This window comes from Oncorhynchus gorbuscha, linkage group LG22 (genome assembly GCF_021184085.1).
Source record: "Oncorhynchus gorbuscha isolate QuinsamMale2020 ecotype Even-year linkage group LG22, OgorEven_v1.0, whole genome shotgun sequence".
In the NCBI taxonomy this organism is placed as follows: domain Eukaryota; kingdom Metazoa; phylum Chordata; class Actinopteri; order Salmoniformes; family Salmonidae; genus Oncorhynchus; species Oncorhynchus gorbuscha.
In genome coordinates this window covers 29,805,453-29,824,378 of record NC_060194.1, presented here as the reverse complement: position 1 = coordinate 29,824,378, position 18,926 = coordinate 29,805,453, and the positions used below count along the sequence as shown (strand labels likewise).

General features: G+C 42.9%; 2 protein-coding genes and 1 pseudogene across 6 annotated transcripts; 2 read left to right on the top strand and 1 right to left on the bottom strand.

Annotated features, from left to right (window-relative positions):
* The first annotated feature begins 1,775 nt into the window (after nucleotides 1–1,775).
* On the top strand, nucleotides 1,776–3,965 carry iba57 (iron-sulfur cluster assembly factor IBA57). The gene is made up of 3 exons (XM_046321356.1): nucleotides 1,776–2,283; nucleotides 2,503–2,852; nucleotides 3,284–3,965. The coding sequence occupies exons 1-3, from the start codon at nucleotides 1,907–1,909 to the stop codon at nucleotides 3,673–3,675; spliced, it is 1,119 nt and encodes a 372-aa protein (XP_046177312.1). The 5' UTR covers nucleotides 1,776–1,906; the 3' UTR covers nucleotides 3,676–3,965.
* Nucleotides 3,966–4,600: 635 nt separating this feature from the next.
* Nucleotides 4,601–9,683, bottom strand: LOC124009411 (annotated as a pseudogene).
* LOC124009509 (synaptosomal-associated protein 47-like) lies at nucleotides 9,083–18,147 on the top strand. 5 transcript variants are annotated; one of them, XM_046321352.1, is made up of 6 exons: nucleotides 9,083–9,248; nucleotides 10,574–11,102; nucleotides 11,352–11,851; nucleotides 12,663–12,784; nucleotides 16,849–16,991; nucleotides 17,458–18,147. In XM_046321352.1, the coding sequence occupies exons 2-6, from the start codon at nucleotides 10,597–10,599 to the stop codon at nucleotides 17,471–17,473; spliced, it is 1,287 nt and encodes a 428-aa protein (XP_046177308.1). In that variant the 5' UTR covers nucleotides 9,083–9,248; nucleotides 10,574–10,596; the 3' UTR covers nucleotides 17,474–18,147. The 5 variants fall into 5 exon arrangements, with proteins under 5 accessions (XP_046177308.1, XP_046177309.1, XP_046177307.1 ...); XM_046321353.1 differs by lacking the exon at nucleotides 9,083–9,248 and adding an exon at nucleotides 9,854–9,881; XM_046321351.1 differs by lacking the exon at nucleotides 9,083–9,248 and adding an exon at nucleotides 9,900–10,077.
* Nucleotides 18,148–18,926: the final 779 nt, after the last annotated feature.

Genomic DNA, 18,926 nt, shown 5'->3' with positions numbered 1-18,926 from the left:
CCTGAGAAATAAGCGGTATGGTGTGTGAAGGGTCAAATGAGTGAGAGTTGGCAGCACTGAATCAATATTTCAGTTGTGTGAAGGCTTACAAATCCTTATTCAGCCTATCTCCTCCCCATCATCGAAATTGATTGAAGTTGAAGTAAATTACCTCAATAAGGGATCATTGCATTCATCTGGATTCACCTGGTTAGTCTGAAACCATGGGAAAGAGCAGGTGTTCCTAAATTTTTGTACACTGTAGAGTAGTCGGTCCATGAATCAGTGTACGCGAACGAGTGGATTACCTTGAAAACAACAGGCGGGTAGTCCTATTAACTACCTCAGAGCTCTGAACACACAAATCTTTTTAAAATCTTTTTTTTATATATATATATTTTTTATTAACAACAAATCAATACATAAAGCACATGAGGGAACACAAGCATACATAGATTACAAACAATGGACAATCGAGCTAGGGGGTACAATATCACATTACAATTACACAAGGACCTTAAGGGACATGCATATACTTACAACTCTAACAGCTTTTTTTGTTAGTAGAGCATTTAACCGTCTTAAAATACAGTTCAATTTATTTTTGTAGGATACAAAAATGTGGTTTTCTGTTTGTAAATTTACATTTGTGTATATGAAATTTTACCAAAAGAATAATGAAATTAATTACATAAAAATGATTCCGCTTATTTCTATTGTATGTAAAGAATCCAAACGGTACATCTCTCCACAATAGTGTAAAATCTTCATAAATGTGTTCAATTATAAACCTACTGATGTCTTGCCACAGTTTTCTTACATGCATATAATGCCAAAAAAGATGCACAACTGTTTCTGTGTGGTCTTTACAAAAGGAGCAATTTGAGTTGATGTTTTCCTTAAACTTAAAATAACCTGCTCATGGACTGCGGTTGAAAATTAGCTGGCTGGCTAAAACCGGCACTTTTACTGAAACGTTGATTAATGTGCACTGTCCCTGTAAAAATAAAATAAACTAAACTAAAAAAACTTCTTCATATAGTGGTTGGCAGGATAATATTTATGAATAATTTTAAAGGAAACTTCCTTAATTTTGTTAACAAGTAGGTATGTTTGTGGCAACATCCAAAGTTTTTTCCAACAGATATTATCAATAAATCCATTCCAATAAGGCATGACATAAGGTATAGATACAACATCCTGCTGAAACAAGGATCGTATCGCTCTGTTGTTGAATGGATCAAAAGAGAAACAAATCTTTCCTACTGATGAGTCAACAGGGTCAACAGAAGGTAGGCTCTGGGGGTCAGGTCTTGACATGTTCCTGAATAACATAGCAACACCTGAGGGAATGGCATCTAAAACAATTGCAAAATCTTTAGGTGTTACAGGGACCTTGTAAAGTGATAAGAATTCTTTATAACTGAGTAAAAGACCCTCTGCATTTACCAGTTGGCTCACCAATAGGATATTATTTCTGAACCAATATTCTAAAAACAGAGAGGTATTTTTATACAATATATCCCGATTATTCCATATATAATATCTGTGTGGAGAAAAATTGTGTTTATAAATTAAGGACCATGACAAGAAAACCTGCCGATGAAAAGCAGAAAGTTTCACTGGAACTTTGTCAATATTATAATTGCAAAACAACATGAAGTTAAGGCCACCAAAAGTAGAGAAGACATGATGAGGAATAAAATTCCAGATAGAAGTGGGTCTTCTTAGGAATTGTTTTATCCAATTGCTGAACACACGAATCTTCTGGTACGCACCCATCGTCGTGACGTAAATGCGCGCAGTGCATTGTGGGATTCAAAATGGAGTTTGTTATCAAGATGTCAGCTGAAACGTCGCGTCTTGGACTTATTTAACGAATTTTATTTAATTGTCTAGTTGCTGTTTTTCGCACACGTACCAAACAATGCACTGTATGGGATTGGTTTGTTTCGCTAGGGCCGCGGTTGGTCCAAACTCTTTTCTTCGACTCTACTCACGCAATTTCAATGCTAGAAAATGTTCCGAAAGCCGGTACCAGTGGACAGATGCTCGGTGCCCAGCAGGATGGACCAACATCAATAATTACAGTCAGGAAGCACGTAAGAATGAATTGGGACAGTATGTTTGCTATCATCTTCCACACAGGACCTTAATGAAAGTTCAAGGGCAAGATACAAGATCGTTTCTTCAAGGTATTGTAACCAATGACATGGAGCTCTTTGCAAAAGAGGAACAGAACGTTTTGTATGCGCACATGCTGAACGTTCAAGGAAGGACACTGTATGACATTATCATATACAGGTAATGCCTTATTGTAACAGCTACATCTTGTTTACGGTCAGGTTAGCCATAACCTCCATTGTGGGCGTGGCTTGCTTATCTAACTACAAAGTTTCACATAGAAGTTACTGTGCAGCAGTTAAGACTGTTTCAATTAGTTACTAGAAACCCAGGCATGGTATACATTTGAAGCACTCCCACATGATGGCTGACATGTTCTTTTTTTAAATTGTTATTTAGGTTGAAAGTAGCAGAAGCGGGTTGTGGTGTTCTGGTCGAGTGTGACACCACCATAAAGGACGTAATTTTGAAACATTTGAAGGTGTACAAAATCCGCCGGCAGGTGCAGATCAGCACCTGTCCAGAGCTTTCTCTATGGGCTGTGTTGCCTCAGGGAACAGCCCCAGGCCACAAGAGGCCTAAGCCAGATCTCACTGCCCCAGAAAAAGCTCTGATGTGGGAGGAAGATCCGAGAACTGAAGCCATGGGCTGGAGGTTGGTGGTGGACAACGAAGTCGATCCTCTGGAAATGATTCCATGGTGTCAGCAAGGCAACTCAGAAGAGTACCACAGGCACCGCTATGCAATAGGTAGGATCAGCCAACTAGAGGTTTAAGTGGTGGAAATGGTTTGCTTACCTCATCTAATACTATGTGGTGTGTAGCCAACTCTATGGTTGTATACTGTCAACTACTGGGTTGTTGTTATGCCATATACAATAGAACAGTTGGTTGCAGCATACGGTATGCTGCAACCTGGTAGCCTAGTGGTTAGAGCGTTGGACTAGTAACCGAAAGGTTGCAAGATCAAGTCCCAGAGCTGACAAGGAAAACATCTGTCGTTCTACCGCTGGACAAGGCAGTTAACCCACGGTTCCTAGGCCGTCATTGAAAATAATAATTTGTTCTTAACTGACGTGCCTAGTTAAATAAAGGTAAAATAAAAAATATGGCTAGCAGGGCTGTTGGATTGAAATCATTCCTGTAATCACTGTATGTTTCTATCTACCTGTTTCGCTTAGGACTTCCTGAGGGGGTGAAGGACCTTCCTCCCGGGGTGGCTCTTCCTCTGGAGTCCAACCTGGTCTACATGCAGGGCATCAGCTTCAGTAAGGGCTGTTACATTGGCCAGGAGTTGACCGCCAGGACTCATCACACCGGGGTGGTGCGGAAGCGCCTGATGCCTGTACGCATGTCAGCACCAGCCAAAGGCCTGGAGGAAGGAGTATCGCTACAGACCCAGTCTGGCAAGCCAGCCGGGAAGCACAGGGCCGGGGTTGGAGAGCTGGGCCTGAGCCTGATCCGCCTGGCTCACGCTAAAGAGCCACTGACACTCAAGGCGTCAGAGGACACCACAGTGACTCTAGAGGCCTCTGTGCCAGACTGGTGGCCCAAAGACACTAAAGCAAAATGAGGATAGAGGTATTTATTGACCCCAACAATATGAAACGTACATATGTTCAAAAGAGCCATCTTCTCATTCCAAATTCATCTAATACAGTATCTCACTGGTACCACTAGCAGCCATGTCTGACAATAGTTTTACTTTGTTTGCAATATTGAAATTGCTTTAGATAGGCAAATTATAATTTCAGAGTCTATCTTCCTTGAAACTATGCTGTTTGCCAGTTGTGCACCACAATTTACTAGCTATTGTCAGAAATATTACTATGCATCTCTGGTGTAATAAACATATAAGGACACAAAGTATGGATGTTTCTCATTTTCTCAACATCTCATTCACACAAAACATCCATAAACGTATGTATTTCAAGACATCAGGCAAGTCATTTGGGCTACCTATCTCTGAAACCAAAGCCTTATCAACCAAATGTATTGATAAAGATGCTTAGAAAGGGATACAGTGGCCTACTCCTGGTAAAGGGAGTGCTGCCCTCTAGTGGAGTGTATGGTTTCTTTAATCTACTCCAGAAAACTTTCAGTTTTTTAAATTTCACCTCTATTTAACCAGGTAGGCTAGTTGAGAACACGTTCTCATTTACAACTGCAACCTGGCCAACATAAAGTAGTTTGACACATACAACAACACAGAGTTACACATGGAATAAACAAAAATACAGTCAATAGTACAGTAGAAAAAGTATATATACAGTGTGTGCAAATGAGGTAGGATAAGGGAGGTAAGGCAATAAATTGGCCATGGTGGCGAAGTAATTACAATATAGCAATTAAACACTGGAATAGTAGATGTGCAGAAGATGGATGTGCAAGTAGAGATACTGGGGTGCAAAGGAGCAAAATATATAAATACAGTATGGGGAGCTGCTCTGACAGCTGGTGCTTAAAACTAGTGAGGGAGATGTCTCCAGCTTCAATGATTTTTTGCAGTTTGTTCCAATCATTGGCAGCAGAGAACTGGAAGGAAAGGCGGCCGAAGGAAGAATAGGCTTTGGGGTGACCAGTGAGATATACCTGCTGGAGTGCAATCTACGGGTGGGTGTTGTGTGAGCTCAGAGTTAAATGTTCCAGTTAAAGTAATTGCAGAGCATGCATTCTAGAATGTGAGCCATCCTCTGCAGGTCACAGGCAGCGTGGTGCGGTCCTAACGTGGTCAGGGTATCTGAAAGATGCAGGGGGTAATTTGAGGAGGTGTTTCAAGAGCTCAAGAAAGACATGCGGTTGTCAGCGATGATCTTTAGGAAAGAGGTAAACTCTCTGTAGTCAATCCCAGAGCAAGACTTCATGATGACCTGGAAAACAAAAACAATTTTGTTACTACAGACCACAGCTTTTTCAAGATAAATCTGCTTTTGACATACAGATAGCTCGTCTGTACGAGCAGACAGCTCGTTCTGAAGAAACTGCCACATAATGTACACATTGCAGCCATTCAACCAGTTATGGTTGATAGAGATGGTGTCTTCCTGTAGGATTATGAGACAAAAATGGGGTTATTACATTTCAAAATTAACCAGATGAGCTTATATGTGTTTAACTGGCAATGATTTATAAATAAGTTCTTGCACCACATCCAAACAGCAGCACTTACCAAATTATAAACCTGATGGTGCCAACCACTGAGCACACGAATGATCTCCCCTGCTTCCTGAATGATCTCTAGTGGTTGGCAGGCCTCAACAGAGTGTGGGAACTGCCCCTTGTCTTGAAGCTCGGAAGTAGTGATGTCATATGCAAGGTTGCCATGGCTGTCTTGTAGAAACTCTTCTTGGCCCGGGGGAAATAGGAGCCATTTTTTTCCTGCCACAGATATTCACTGACCAGCTGTAGGAGCGAAACGCATCAGTGTGGAATGGCGTCCTGTAGTGATGAGAGAAACAAGCACATGATGTTAAGGGAGAGTGAGATAAGAGGATATCCATATTAGGGTCTATAATGAAATATGTTTTGTTATACCATGAGTCTTTGGGTTCCATGTAGACGAAGCGGTAGTCGTCCACCTCCAAGGTATCCCAATACTTATTGAACCAGTCAGAAGGAAAGAAGACTGGGGTGGTATAAACGTGTTAAGGAAAATCCCTGCTGCAGACAGGAGGGAACAGTTGAGCAATGTCTAAATCAAATCTCACATCAATTCAAATTTTATTGGTCACATACACATGGTTAGCAGATGTTAATGCGAGTGTAGCGAAATGCTTGTGCTTCTAAATCAAATCAAATTTATTTATATAGCCCTTCGTACATCAGCTGATATCTCAAAGTGCTGTACAGAAACCCAGCCTAAAACCCCAAACAGCAAACAATGCAGGTGTAAAAGCACGACCATGCAGTAATATAACAAGTAATCTAACAATTTCACAACATCTACCTTATACACACAAGTGTAAAGGAATGAATAAGAATATGTACATATAATATATGGATGAGCGATAGCCGAACGGCATAGGCAAGATGCAGTAGATGGTATAGAGTACAGTACATCCATGTGAGATGAGTAATGTAAGGTATGTAAACATTATATAAAGTGGCATTGTGATACATTTATTACATCCAATTTTAAATTATTAAGTGGCTAGAGATTTGAGTCAGTATGTTGGCAGCAGCCACTCAATGTTAGTGATGGCTATTTAACAGTCTGATGGCCTTGATATAAAAGCTGTTTTTCAGTCTCTCGGTCCCAGTTTTGATGCACCTTTACTGACATCGCCTTCTGGATGATAGCGGGGTGAACAGGCAGTGGCTCAGGTGGTTGTTGTCCTTGATGATCTTTTTGTCCTTCCTGTGACATCAGGTGCTGTAGGTGTCCTGGAGGGCAGGTATTTTGCCCCCGGTGATGTGTTGTGCAGACCTCACTACCCTCTGGAGAGCATTACGGTTGTGGGCGGAGTAGTTGCCGTACCAGGCGGTGATACAGCCCAACAGGATGCTCTCGATTGTGAATCTGTAATCTGTTTGAGTGTTTTTGGTGACAAGACAAATTTCTTCAGCCTCCTGAGGTTGAAGAGGCGCTGTTGCGCCTTCTTCACCACGCTGTCTGTGTGGGTGGACCATTTCAGTTTGTCCGTAATGTGTATGGCGAGAAACGTAAAACGTTCCACCTTCTCCACTACTGTCCCGTCGATGTGGATGCTCCCTCTGCTGTTTCCTGAAGTCCACGATCATCTCCTTTGTTTTGTTGATGTTGAGTGTGAGGTTATTTTCCTGACACCACACTCCGAGGGCCCTCACCTCCTCCCTGTAGGCCGTCTCATCATGTTGGTAATCAAGCCTACCACTGTAGTGTCGTCTGCAAACTTGATGATTGAGTTGGAGGCGTGCATAGCCACGCACTCATGGGTGAACAGGGAGTACAGGAGAGGGCTGAGAACACACCCTTGTGGGTCCCCAGAGTTGAGGATCAGCGGGGTGGAGATATTGCTTCCTACCCTCACCACCTGGGTGCGTCCCGTCAGAAAGTCCAGGACCCAGTTGCACAGGGCGGGGTCAAGACCCAGGGTCTCGAGCTTAATGACGAGTTTGGAGGGTACTATGGTGTTAAATGCTGAGCTGTAGTCGATGAACAGCATTCTTACATAGGTATTCCTCTTGTCCAGATGGGTTAGGGCAGTGTGCAGTGTGATTGCCATTGCGTCATCTGTGGACCTATTGTGGCGGTAAGCAAATTGGAATGGATCTATGTTGTCAGGTAGGGTGGAGGTTATATGATCCTTGACGGAAGTGAGTGCTACGGGGCGATCGTCGCTTAGCTCAGCTACCTTGGCCTTCTTGGGAACAGGAGCAATGGTGGCCCTCTTGAAGCATGTGGGAACAGCAGACTGGGATAGGGATGGATTGCATATGTCCGTAACCACACCAGCCAGCTGGTCTGCACATGCTCTGAGAACGTGGCTAGGGATGCCGTCTAGGCCGGCAGCCTTGCGAGGGTTAACCCACTGTTCCTAGGCTGTCATTGAAAATAAGAATTTGTTCTTAACTGACTTGCCTAGTAAAATAAAGGTAAAAAAAAATAATGTAAACGTTTTACTCACGTTGGCTGCGGTGAAGGAGAGCTTGCAGATTTTGGTAGCGGGCCGTGTCGGTGGCACTGTATTGTCCTCAAAGCGAGCAAAGAAGCTGTTTAGTTTGTCTGGGAACAAGATATCGGGGTCCGGGACGGGGATGGTTTCGTGGTCCGTGATTGACTGTAGACCCTGCCACATACCTCTCGTGTCTGAGCCGTTGAATTGCGACTCTACTTTGTCTCTAAACTGACGCTTAGCTTGTTTGATTGCCTTGCGGAGGGAATAGCTACACTGTTTGTGTTCGGTCATGTTTCCGGTCGCCTTTCCCTGATTAAAAGCAATGGTTCGCGCTTTCAGTTTTGCGTGAATACTGCCATCAATCCACGGTTTCTGGTTGGGGAAGGTATTAATAGTCGCTGTGGATACAACATCACCGATGCACTTGCTAATAAACCCGCTCACCGAATCAGCGTATACATCAATGTTGTTGTTCGACGCCAATGGGAACATATCCCAGCTTCAAGCAATCTTGAAGCGTGGAATCAGATTGGTTGGACCAGCGTTGAACAGACCTGTCGTGTTCCTGGTCATAATGTTGGTAAATTGGCATTGCTCTTATATCCATTAGTTCCTCCCGGCTGTATGTTATAAGACTTAAGATTTCCTGTGGTAACAAGTGTAAGAAATAATACATTAAAAAAACAAAATACTGCATAGATTCGTAAGAACGCAAAGAGTACAAGTACTATTTATTACAAATAAACACTTTCAAATCTTTTGGACTGCTGCTCTTTTGGACTGAGGCAACATATCAGTGAATTCAATACCTTGACATGTGTCAATCCTTCAGATAAAAGATTTAAAAAACATGAGCTGGCGCCCACCCAGAATAATAGTTTGTGTGGAGGTGCTGACTAACGGCGAATAAGCTATCGAATTAAAGTCGCACACTCCATGTATAATCTCCCAGCAATTTAATGGGTATTTACCAATGTTTTGGCATCACTGTGCCTTCCTCAGGGTGATGCTGGGAGATTATACATGGAGTGTGCGACTTTCTTTATTTTGATAGTTTAGAATTGTTCAGATAGACATCCTTTTGGTGACGAGTGTCCATTCTGGATGTATTCTTTCCAGTAGTGAATAAATAATTTGCTTGGGGTTTGCATTGTATTTCTTTCACATTACTGTTTGCAAAAGGAACCAGTCTCATCTGCAAGGGTAAACATAAAAATAGAAAAGCCTTATGTGAAAACAACTTAGAAATGGGTTATTTGTTCATCATAACTGCAGCACAAATTATATCAGATAATTCCACAGACGATGAGATATAGCTGTCAAATCACAGATCAGAACAGCCCATGCATAGGCTAATCAAACTCGTTCATGTCACACCAACATTATGAATACAAAGTTACTGGGCATTGTAATAGATCTGTAACAACATTTATTTACCAAATTGCTGCAGCAGTTTCTGGAAGGTTGGTTTCCCCTCTTCAGTGATCCACTGTTGTCTGCATGTCCAGTCTAGTGAATTTCCTCGAGAACATGAATGGGTGGTTGGGAAGTAAGTACCTTTTAAAGAATTTGGAATAGCTCAACTCCTTGTCTATGTAATCCACAAAGTGCGAAGACCAGAATTTTTCATAGGATTGCCTTGGTATTTTGACAAGGCTGCAGCAGTTATAGTAAGACTCCCTGTCTATGATATTCAATAATGTAAAAGATCCTGGATATAGCTAACTAGTTAGCAAGCAATTAAAACTGGCGACGTATCTACGATATAACTACATAATTTTGGGATTTGCATTACAAAGATACATCGAAAATTAGGAGGGTCTGGTTCGTTTATTCGAACCTACAAATAGCTTTCTATTTTACATGCTATGGCTATGATATTCAGTTTGCATTGCAAGGGAACACATTTATCGATGCACAAGCCCAATATTAATTACAAAGCTATATTTGTTTATTTCTTTTGCACCTTATTGTTTCCGTACATCTTGGATATTGTCTGCTAATTCAACGTTGTCTTAAAAATACAATGTATGTAGTACATATAAGCAACGAAATTAGACAATCATGTAAATCTACACATTTAAGGTAGCAGGATCATTGTTTCGAGACGGACTGTAAACATGTCTGTACTGAGAACCTGCCGCTGTTCCACTTCCTAAACAAATCAGTCGCCTGCAAACAGGTGTTTTTATTTAATTTTACGAATTATTAAACTGACAGATTGAAATATATATTCACAGAACAACTGTTCTCGAATAAAAGTTACTTTTGCACAATCGATAATATTAGCGCCTTGCCCAACATTGCAGAATTGTTGCCATTGATTTCCTGGGATTAGTCATAACCCTGCAAGAGCTCACGTGCCAGGTTTCTAAAAAGTAAACAAAAACATGAACGTTGAATGGTCGCTAGCTATTTTGTTTGGTTACAGCTATTATTTAGTTTGCACACTAATGTAATTTAATGCAAAATATATTTTATTTTATTTTAGAGGTAAGTTTATGAAGATGGCTGCTGGCTGGATAACTAGCTAACGTTAGATAGCTTCCTGGCATATTATGATTGTGCATGTTTTTATAGCCAGCTAGCAAGCTTAGCATATACACAGTGGCCCTAGCAAAGTAACGTTAAACTATTACACGATAACGTATGTTTCTAGCTGTAACGTTACTGCCATGCAGTAGGTCTAAATAGCTAGTCCAAAGTTCATTGATTACCATGATGACATCTAGCTAGCTACTTGAAATACCTAGCTAGTAGTTCCAAAGGTTTAGGGTCTAATCTTTAATCTTGATTAACATCTTGACCTTGATTCAAGTACTCTGTTATTTCTAATATGACATCTGAATTTATGTTCACCCCTCTTTACCTAAGTGAGCATCTGAAGCCAAGTCAAGATGACAAGCCCAAACCGAGACATCCCCATCCACAGCTGGCCAGGCTCCTACTACATCAACAGCGAGAAGCGCTGGGAGGCCGGGACCCTGTCCCTGACCCGCACCATATTGCGCTTCACCTCAGACCAGAGCAAAGAGAACCTGGTTGGCTTCCGCCTCACCAGGATCATGGAGATCAAGATGGAATCGTCCAGCTTCATCTTCAGCACTCTGACTGTGTTGGAACAGGGGAATCTCAAGCACTGGTTCGGCTCACTGAGGCCCAACCGGTTGGTGGTCTACAATGTCCTGGAGCATTTCTGGAGGGAGAGGTTGTTGTCCCCCTCTACTGAGGTCCAGGGGGGCGAGGCACAGCCCACCAAGGGGAGGGAGCTGATTAACCTGGTGGCAGGGGCTCAAAGACGGCTAGAGGACACAGGGAATGTCCTCCACCACCAGGGAGAGCAGTTTGATAACGTCATGCAGGGCCTGGACAAGATCGACTCTGATCTGGGCGTGGCAGACAAGTAAGGAGGATTTTGATATTCTATTCTAACTCTTGGCCTTGTCATGTAACTGTTTTATTGTTTTTATGTTTACAAATATTGTAGCTTGCCATGGATATTGTCTGACGTTTTGATGCCTTTCTATTTACATGTAATTGGTTAATCTATAAGAGTAAGGAATTGAGATTGGATAGTCCAGAAGATTGATTTGTGTAAACCGTCACTGAATTGGATGGATTCCTCTAACTTCTGTCACCATTCACTCCGCAGGCTACTGTCTGAACTGCAGTCTCCTCCTTGGTGGCCTTTTGGCAAATTACCCTGGAAGAGTCAGCAGGATGCCAATGCTGAGCATGCTGCCAGAGAGGCCACTTGTAAGGGAACAGCAACAGGCAAGCACAGAGTGATCACCAGCATACCAGCCATCGTTTCCAGACGTGGAGACTCGGACCTGAAGCCTGGCTGCTTGATGGTGATGGTCTCCTCTTTAGAAGTCCGAGACACAAACTATGTGCTCCTCCACCGCTTTGAGAGGGACGAGGTGGATGACATCCGGGTGCACAACCCTTATGAGATCAGTGTGAGGCAGAGGTTCATAGGGAAGCCAGACATATGCTTCAGACTCCTGTCGGCTAAAATGCCGGAGGCCATGTCTGTGCTAGAGATGCAGTACAAGAAGAAGGTAGAGTACACGAGTGAGTACTCTGCCTTTAAGACGACCCCAGCCACAACCCCATGTGACCAGAATCAAGTTTTAATATGGAATGCAGGTAAGAACTGTAGATTTCACCTCTGAAGTCACAGGCAGTTGTTCTTCTTTGTTTATTTTGTATTGTACATTGGTTTGTATTTGACCACCAAGTGGCAGTAAAGGTCTATGTTTTAGCATTAGTTCAATATATATCTTTGAAATAGCTTTAGGCTCAAATGTCATGATACACTCTAGATCATTTTATTTGGCACCCCAAGTTTTCTGATTTAAAACATATATCATTTTTGTTGTTTGACATAAGACTGTAAAATCCCCAGGATATCAGCTCAAAGTGTGTTTTAATTTAGGAAATCTGTTCCCATGTGCTCCCACACATAACTAGAGAGACATTGGCGGTCGTATTCCAGTGTAATCAAGGTTTTAAAGGATTCTGTGTTTGTCAAATACTATATCTGTTTGGGATTCTTGCGGTCAATTTTGCTGTATACAAATTATTTATAACTATGTTGACCCCTGCTCTTGATTATTGATTTATTATACAATTCTGCCTTTTATGTTATGAGCTTTCCCTCATACATTATCATGGGGATATTGTTACGCTCATAGGATGATCAGTTGTTTGTTTGAGTTGCCTTCTCACTGTACCTCACAGGGTAGCCTAGTGGTTAGAGCGTTCATTGGACTAGTAACCGAAAGGTTGCAAGTTCGAATCCCTGAGCTGACAAGGTACAAATCTGTCGTTCTGCCCCTGAACAGGCAGTTAACCCACTGTTCCTAGGCCGTCATTGAAAATAAGAATGTGTTCTTAACTGACTTGCCTAGTAAAATGAAGGTAAAATAAAAAATCTCTGTCCCCTTCCTTGGAGCAGGCTTGCAGCAGTACCAGGAGACAGAGGTCCCCAGTACGGTCCCAGCAGGAGAGCTTTCCCAAGTGCATCTACATGTCCTTAAGCCAGAGGTTACTCAGGATGAGGTTCAGGAGCTCCGACAGGTGAGAGATCTCTCCATCTGTATACTAAAGCAGTCTAAAGTTATACTGCCCTTACATTGTCTCTCTTTCTGCTTAATACCTGTCCTGTAGACACCTGTTTTGTATGTAGAGGAAATGCATAATTTAATAACCATGTTACGATTCAGTAAAGGTATTCCATTTCAATAGCAGGTTTTAAAGAACAAGCATAACTTTGCCCATGGAAATCATGGGAAGATAAATGCAGTATTTCCATTCCAAACAGAGATTCACTGTAATGATTTAGATTTGTCAAATTATATTTTATATGTAAGTCGGTGAGACCACAAACCAAACTCCAATGTGTTTAGGAGAGAGAGAGGAGAGAGGGAAAGATACATGGCCAGTTATTTGGTCGACTTTTCTGGTCAGACAGTGTATAAAGTATTTCCATTCATAGCCATAATGTTGAACAGGGTGAGCTCCATACATGGTCTATGGTCGCGAGACATAAACAGTGACGCAAATGCAGTCAATTATTTTTTATTTAACACATTATTATAACTTTCTCAGAATGCTGTATTCCATATTAAACCTCTTCATAACACAACATTTTGTGTATATCTAAGACCACATATGTAATTGGTTGGTGAACCGTTACAGGTATGTTGTCATTTTCATAATCCTCCTGAAACATAGGCTACAGTCTCTCCAGACATGGATGGTTCTTACTGTCCCATAAGCAATTCTTTAAAACTGAATGAAGCTAAGATTGAATGAGCCTTTTGAGGAAACTGCGTTTACAACGGAATAGTTAGTTAGGTATTACAAGTTAAGTATTGACCACTTCAGAATGGTCTCAATACGATTGTATCTCAATATAGTTTTATATATAATCATTTTACAAACAAATCGATCATGTAAGTGACATTTTTCTCAATTAGTCTGTGTACAATTCAGGGATGTGTATTCTTTATCTATCAATGGATTATTATGTTGTGCTGATAAGTCTTAATGGTTCTTTTGAACTACAAAGCCTGCCACTTTCTCAAGTGATACAATAGTACACTTTTTGACACACCCAACCCTTCTCTTGAAGTCATTCATATCATGATTAGAACCTATAGTAAGAGCCCCTCATTGAGAGCCACTTTCAACCTTATTTCCTACCCAAGTGTATAGCAAATAGACCCTTTTATCAAAAGATATTTGATACAGATTATCAATAGGTTTATTGTTCAAATCAGTTAAATATTTACAGTTCTTTATGTCCTAAACAAATTCCTACGAGTCACCTCACCTCACCTTTCATCAGTTTGCTGAGGTTATTAGCCTGCTTTTTAAAACTTGTGTGTATTTTACTAACATTTACATTTACATTTAAGTCATTTAGCAGACGCTCTTATCCAGAGCGACTTACAAATTGGTGCATTCACCTTATGACATCCAGTGGGACAGTCACTTAACAATAGTGCATCTAAAACTTAGGGGGGGTGGGGTGAGAGGGATTACTTAACCTATCCTAGGTATTCCTTAAAGAGGTGGGGTTTCAGGTGTCTCCGGAAGGTGGTGATTGACTCCGCTGTCCTGGCGTCGTGAGGGAGTTTGTTCCACCATTGGGGGGCCAGGGCAGCGAACAGTTTTGACTGGGCTGAGCGGGAGCTGTACTTCCTCAGTGGTAGGGAGGCGAGCAGGCCAGAGGTGGATGAACGCAGTGCCCTTGTTTGGGTGTAGGGCCTGATCAGAGCCTGGAGGTACTGAGGTGCCGTTCCCCTCACAGCTCCGTAGGCAAGCACCATGGTCTTGTAGCGGATGCGAGCTTCAACTGGAAGCCAGTGGAGAGAACGGAGGAGCGGGGTGACGTGAGAGAACTTGGGAAGGTTGAACACCAGACGGGCTGCGGCGTTCTGGATGAGTTGAAGGGGTTTAATGGCACAGGCAGGAGCCCAGCCAACAGCGAGTTGCATAATCCAGACGGGAGATGACAAGTGCCTGGATTAGGACCTGCGCCGCTTCCTGTGTGAGGCAGGGTCGTACTCTGCGGATGTTGTAGAGCATGAACCTACAGGAACGGGCCACCGCCTTGATGTTAGTTGAGAACGACAGGGTGTTGTCCAGGATCACGCCAAGGTTCTTGGCGCTCTGGGAGGAGGACACAATGGAGTTGTCGACCGTGATGGCGAGATCATGGAACGGGCAGTCCTTCCCCCTCATTGTAGGAAGAGCAGCTCCGTCTTGCCGAGGTTCAGCTTGAGGTGGTGATCCGTCATCCACACTGATATGTCTGCCAGACATGCAGAGATGCGATTCGCCACCTGGTCATCAGAAGGGGAAAGGAGAAGATTAATTGTGTGTCGTCTGCATAGCAATGATAAGAGAGACCATGTGAGGTTATGACAGAGCCAAGTGACTTGGTGTATAGCGAGAATAGGAGAGGGCCAAGAACAGAGCCCTGGGGGACACCAGTGGTGAGAGCGCGTGGTGAGGAGACAGATTCTCGCCACGCCACCTGGTAGGAGCGACCTGTCAGGTAGGACGCAATCCAAGCGTGAGCCGCGCCGGAGATGCCCAACTCGGAGAGGGTGGAGAGGAGGATCTGATGGTTCACAGTATCGAAGGCAGCCGATAGATCTAGAAGGATGAGAGCAGAGGAGAGAGAGTTAGCTTTAGCAGTGCGGAGCGCCTCCGTGATACAGAGGAGAGCAGTCTCAGTTGAATGACTAGTCTTGAAACCTGACTGATTTGGATCAAGAAGGTCATTCAGAGAGAGATAGCGGGAGAGCTGGCCAAGGACGGCACGTTCAAGAGTTTTGGAGAGAAAAGAAAGAAGGGATACTGGTCTGTAATTGTTGACATCGGAGGGATCGAGTGTAGGTTTTTTCAGAAGGGGTGCAACTCTCGCTCTCTTGAAGACGGAAGGGACGTAGCCAACGGTCAGGGATGAGTTGATAAGCGAGGTGAGGTAAGGGAGAAGGTCTCCGGAAATGGTCTGGAGAAGAGAGGAGGGGATAGGGTCAAGCGGGCAGGTTGTTGGGCGGCCGGCCGTCACAAGACGCGAGATTTCATCTGGAGAGAGAGGGGAGAAAGAGGTCAGAGCACAGGGTAGGGCAGTGTGAGCAGAACCAGCGGTGTCGTTTGACTTAGCAAACGAGGATCGGATGTCGTCGACCTTCTTTTCAAAATGGTTGACGAAGTCATCTGCAGAGAGGGAGGAGGGGGGGGGGGGGAGGGGGCGGAGGATTCAGGAGGGAGGAGAAGGTGGCAAAGAGCTTCCTAAGTTAATACACCCAAACAAACCTCATTTTCAAGCAGCAGTGTGATGATATTGAACTTGAGCAGTAGGACTGAGTTAAAGGTCCCGTGCACATTGTTTCTGTGTCACTTACTGGCTGTTGAAAACGTACATAATGTCAATGGGTGTGTGTGTGAGCATGTGTAGGATAACATAATATTAGTTCTGAAACCACGGTGGAGTTTGGAGTGAATGTTTATTAGATTTTGCTTGGCACAACGCAGTTTATTTTAGATGTTCCATTGACCATTACATACACAGTATTTGGAGCTTGGAGATGGAGTTGCAGAATTCCCTGAACACATGGAAAGTTGAAATAACATTTAATTTGACTTGGTTGTTATCGATGACCAGAGGAGAACCTCTGTCAAACCACCATGTGCTTGAGTATCATATACTAGTCACATGAATATTGTTTCACATGGCGATTGTGTCTTGACCTAGCGATGTAAATTCAGTTATTATATATCGTTTTCTTTCTGTCTCCTTGGCCCCGGCAGGCAGTGGAAGAAGAATTATGACTGAGAAGAAAGTGTTATTCCTCCTCTCTGCTCATCTCCCCCGTCTTTTCCACTGACTGACTCACTCCCTCTCCTCTCAGGACATAACGCCTAGACAAGACACTTTTTCCCCCACAACGAGAAACAAAATGACTCCCACAGACCTAGGTCAAGTACATATGTCAAATACTTGAGCTGCACTTGATTTACTTTGCCCTGTAAAGTGAAACAGAAGAAATGGATCCAAAAGTGCGAACCACAAGCTAAATCAAGTGTGTGTGTGTGCCTATATGTTTCTCTCCCTGTTCTCTCAGATGCTAATGCAGCTGAAGAATCTTGCTCTGGAGGCTGAGACTGAGCTGGAGAAGCAAGACGAGAGCCTGGATGTTCTGACCACCTCTACGGACCAGGCCACCATGGACATAGACAAACACACCTGCCACATGAAAAGGCTGCTGTAACTAACTCACTTACAACGCAATGCAGAAATGCACCGAGTTGCTATTGCCTTACGACGAATGTATTCTGTTAGAAAGTTGTTGTACTGTACCTCTATATTTGAGGTTCCATAACCATTGAAACCAGATTTTACCATCTGCTTCGTTGTATCACATCAAGTTAAGTCTTAGCCTCAGGTGTAGTCATACACCCTTACCTCATTGTAACGTGTAAAATATAGAAATCGATGTTCCTCTCAATGTGGTAATTACTGACCAGGAAGCGTTCACTCATCAGCACTTTGTGGAGATATCGTCCTCTTTGCACTGACAAACTATGAATATATCCAAACTTGGTTGTTGTTGACGGGAGGTTGGACAGACATAATGGTCTCTGTCACACATGTAATCCATGGTTTCTGATGATGTACTTAAATCACAGTGAGGAACGATTGTCACACCTGTTTTTTCCTTCTTCTTTTTCAGTTGCAGGTGTCAGTAAAGCCATCCCCCTCCCTCCATGCACATGGTTTCCCTCCAGCTCCAAGTGTTGCATGTTCCCATGTTTCTGCTGAGTAAAGCGATGCATCGAGTGGGATCTGTAGATCTGTGAGGTATGCAGTGGGTATGTAACATGTAGCAAAGTCCGTTGAAACTGTGTCCCTTGAAATACACGGAATACTTTACAGAGCCCCTACTCTTAAGTCAATTTCTATACCATAAAGTTCCGTACTAGAGAAAGCAGGGAGTAACTCACAATAGGTTGTCTCGCTGACATTATCACTGGATTTAGTAATATCTGTATAATCTTATGTGTATATGAATGACTTGCATATTTCTATGCTGTGGTGTACTCGGATGTTTTACTGAAATGTAATTATTGTCTCGCTATCATATGTGAACTTGCGATATACTGTTATTTAAACTCAATATCTGGTAAATAATGCTTTTCTCCGTACAAATAATGCCCAAGGCTCCCCATGGTACTGTACTGTAGAGAGCAGAGGAAGTATTTGAGTGGCGTGTAATTATCCAATAGAATCATTTACATAAAATACAGACGAATATCTTTAAGTAGTACAGTACGACCCGCCCAGTTCATAAAAGGCAATTGACACTGAAACAAAATATAAATGCAACATGTTAACTGTTGGTTTCACGAGTTGAAATAAAAGATCCCAGAAATATTCCATGCGTCTAAAATTTTGTTCACAAATTTGTTTACATTCCTGTTAGTGAGCATTTCTCCACACCTGGCAGGTGTGTTATATCAAGAACATGATTAAACAGTGTGATCATTACACAGGTGCACTTTGTACTGGGGACAATAAAAGGCGACTATAAAATGTGCAGTTTTGTCACACAACACAATGCCACAAATGTCTCAAGTTTTGATAGGGAGTGCAATTGGCATGCTGACTACAGGAATGTCCACCATAGCTGTTGCCAGATAATTTAATGATAATTTCTCCACGATAAGCCGCCTCCAACATTGTTTTAGAGAATTTGGCAGTACTTCTAACTGGCCTCACAACTGCAGGCCAGATGTAATCACGCCAGCCAAAGAATTTCTGCACAAACTGTCAGAAACCGTCTCGGGAAGCACATCTGCACGCTCGTTGTCGTCACCAGGGTCTTGACCTAACTGCAGTTCGTCGTTGTAACTGACTTCAGTGGGCAAATGCTCAAACGCTTTTCACGGATGAATCACGGTTTCAGCTGTACCGGGCTGATGGCAGACAGCGTGTATGATGTCACGTGGGCGAGGGGTTTGCTGGCGTCAATGTTGTGAAGAGAGTGCCCCATGGTGGCTGTGGGGTTAAGGTATGGGCAAGCAAAGGTTACAGACAATGAGCACAATTGCATTTTATCAATGGCAATTTGAAATCACAGAGATACCGTGACAAGATCCTGAGGCCCATTGTCATGCCATTCATCCGCTACCATCACCTCAT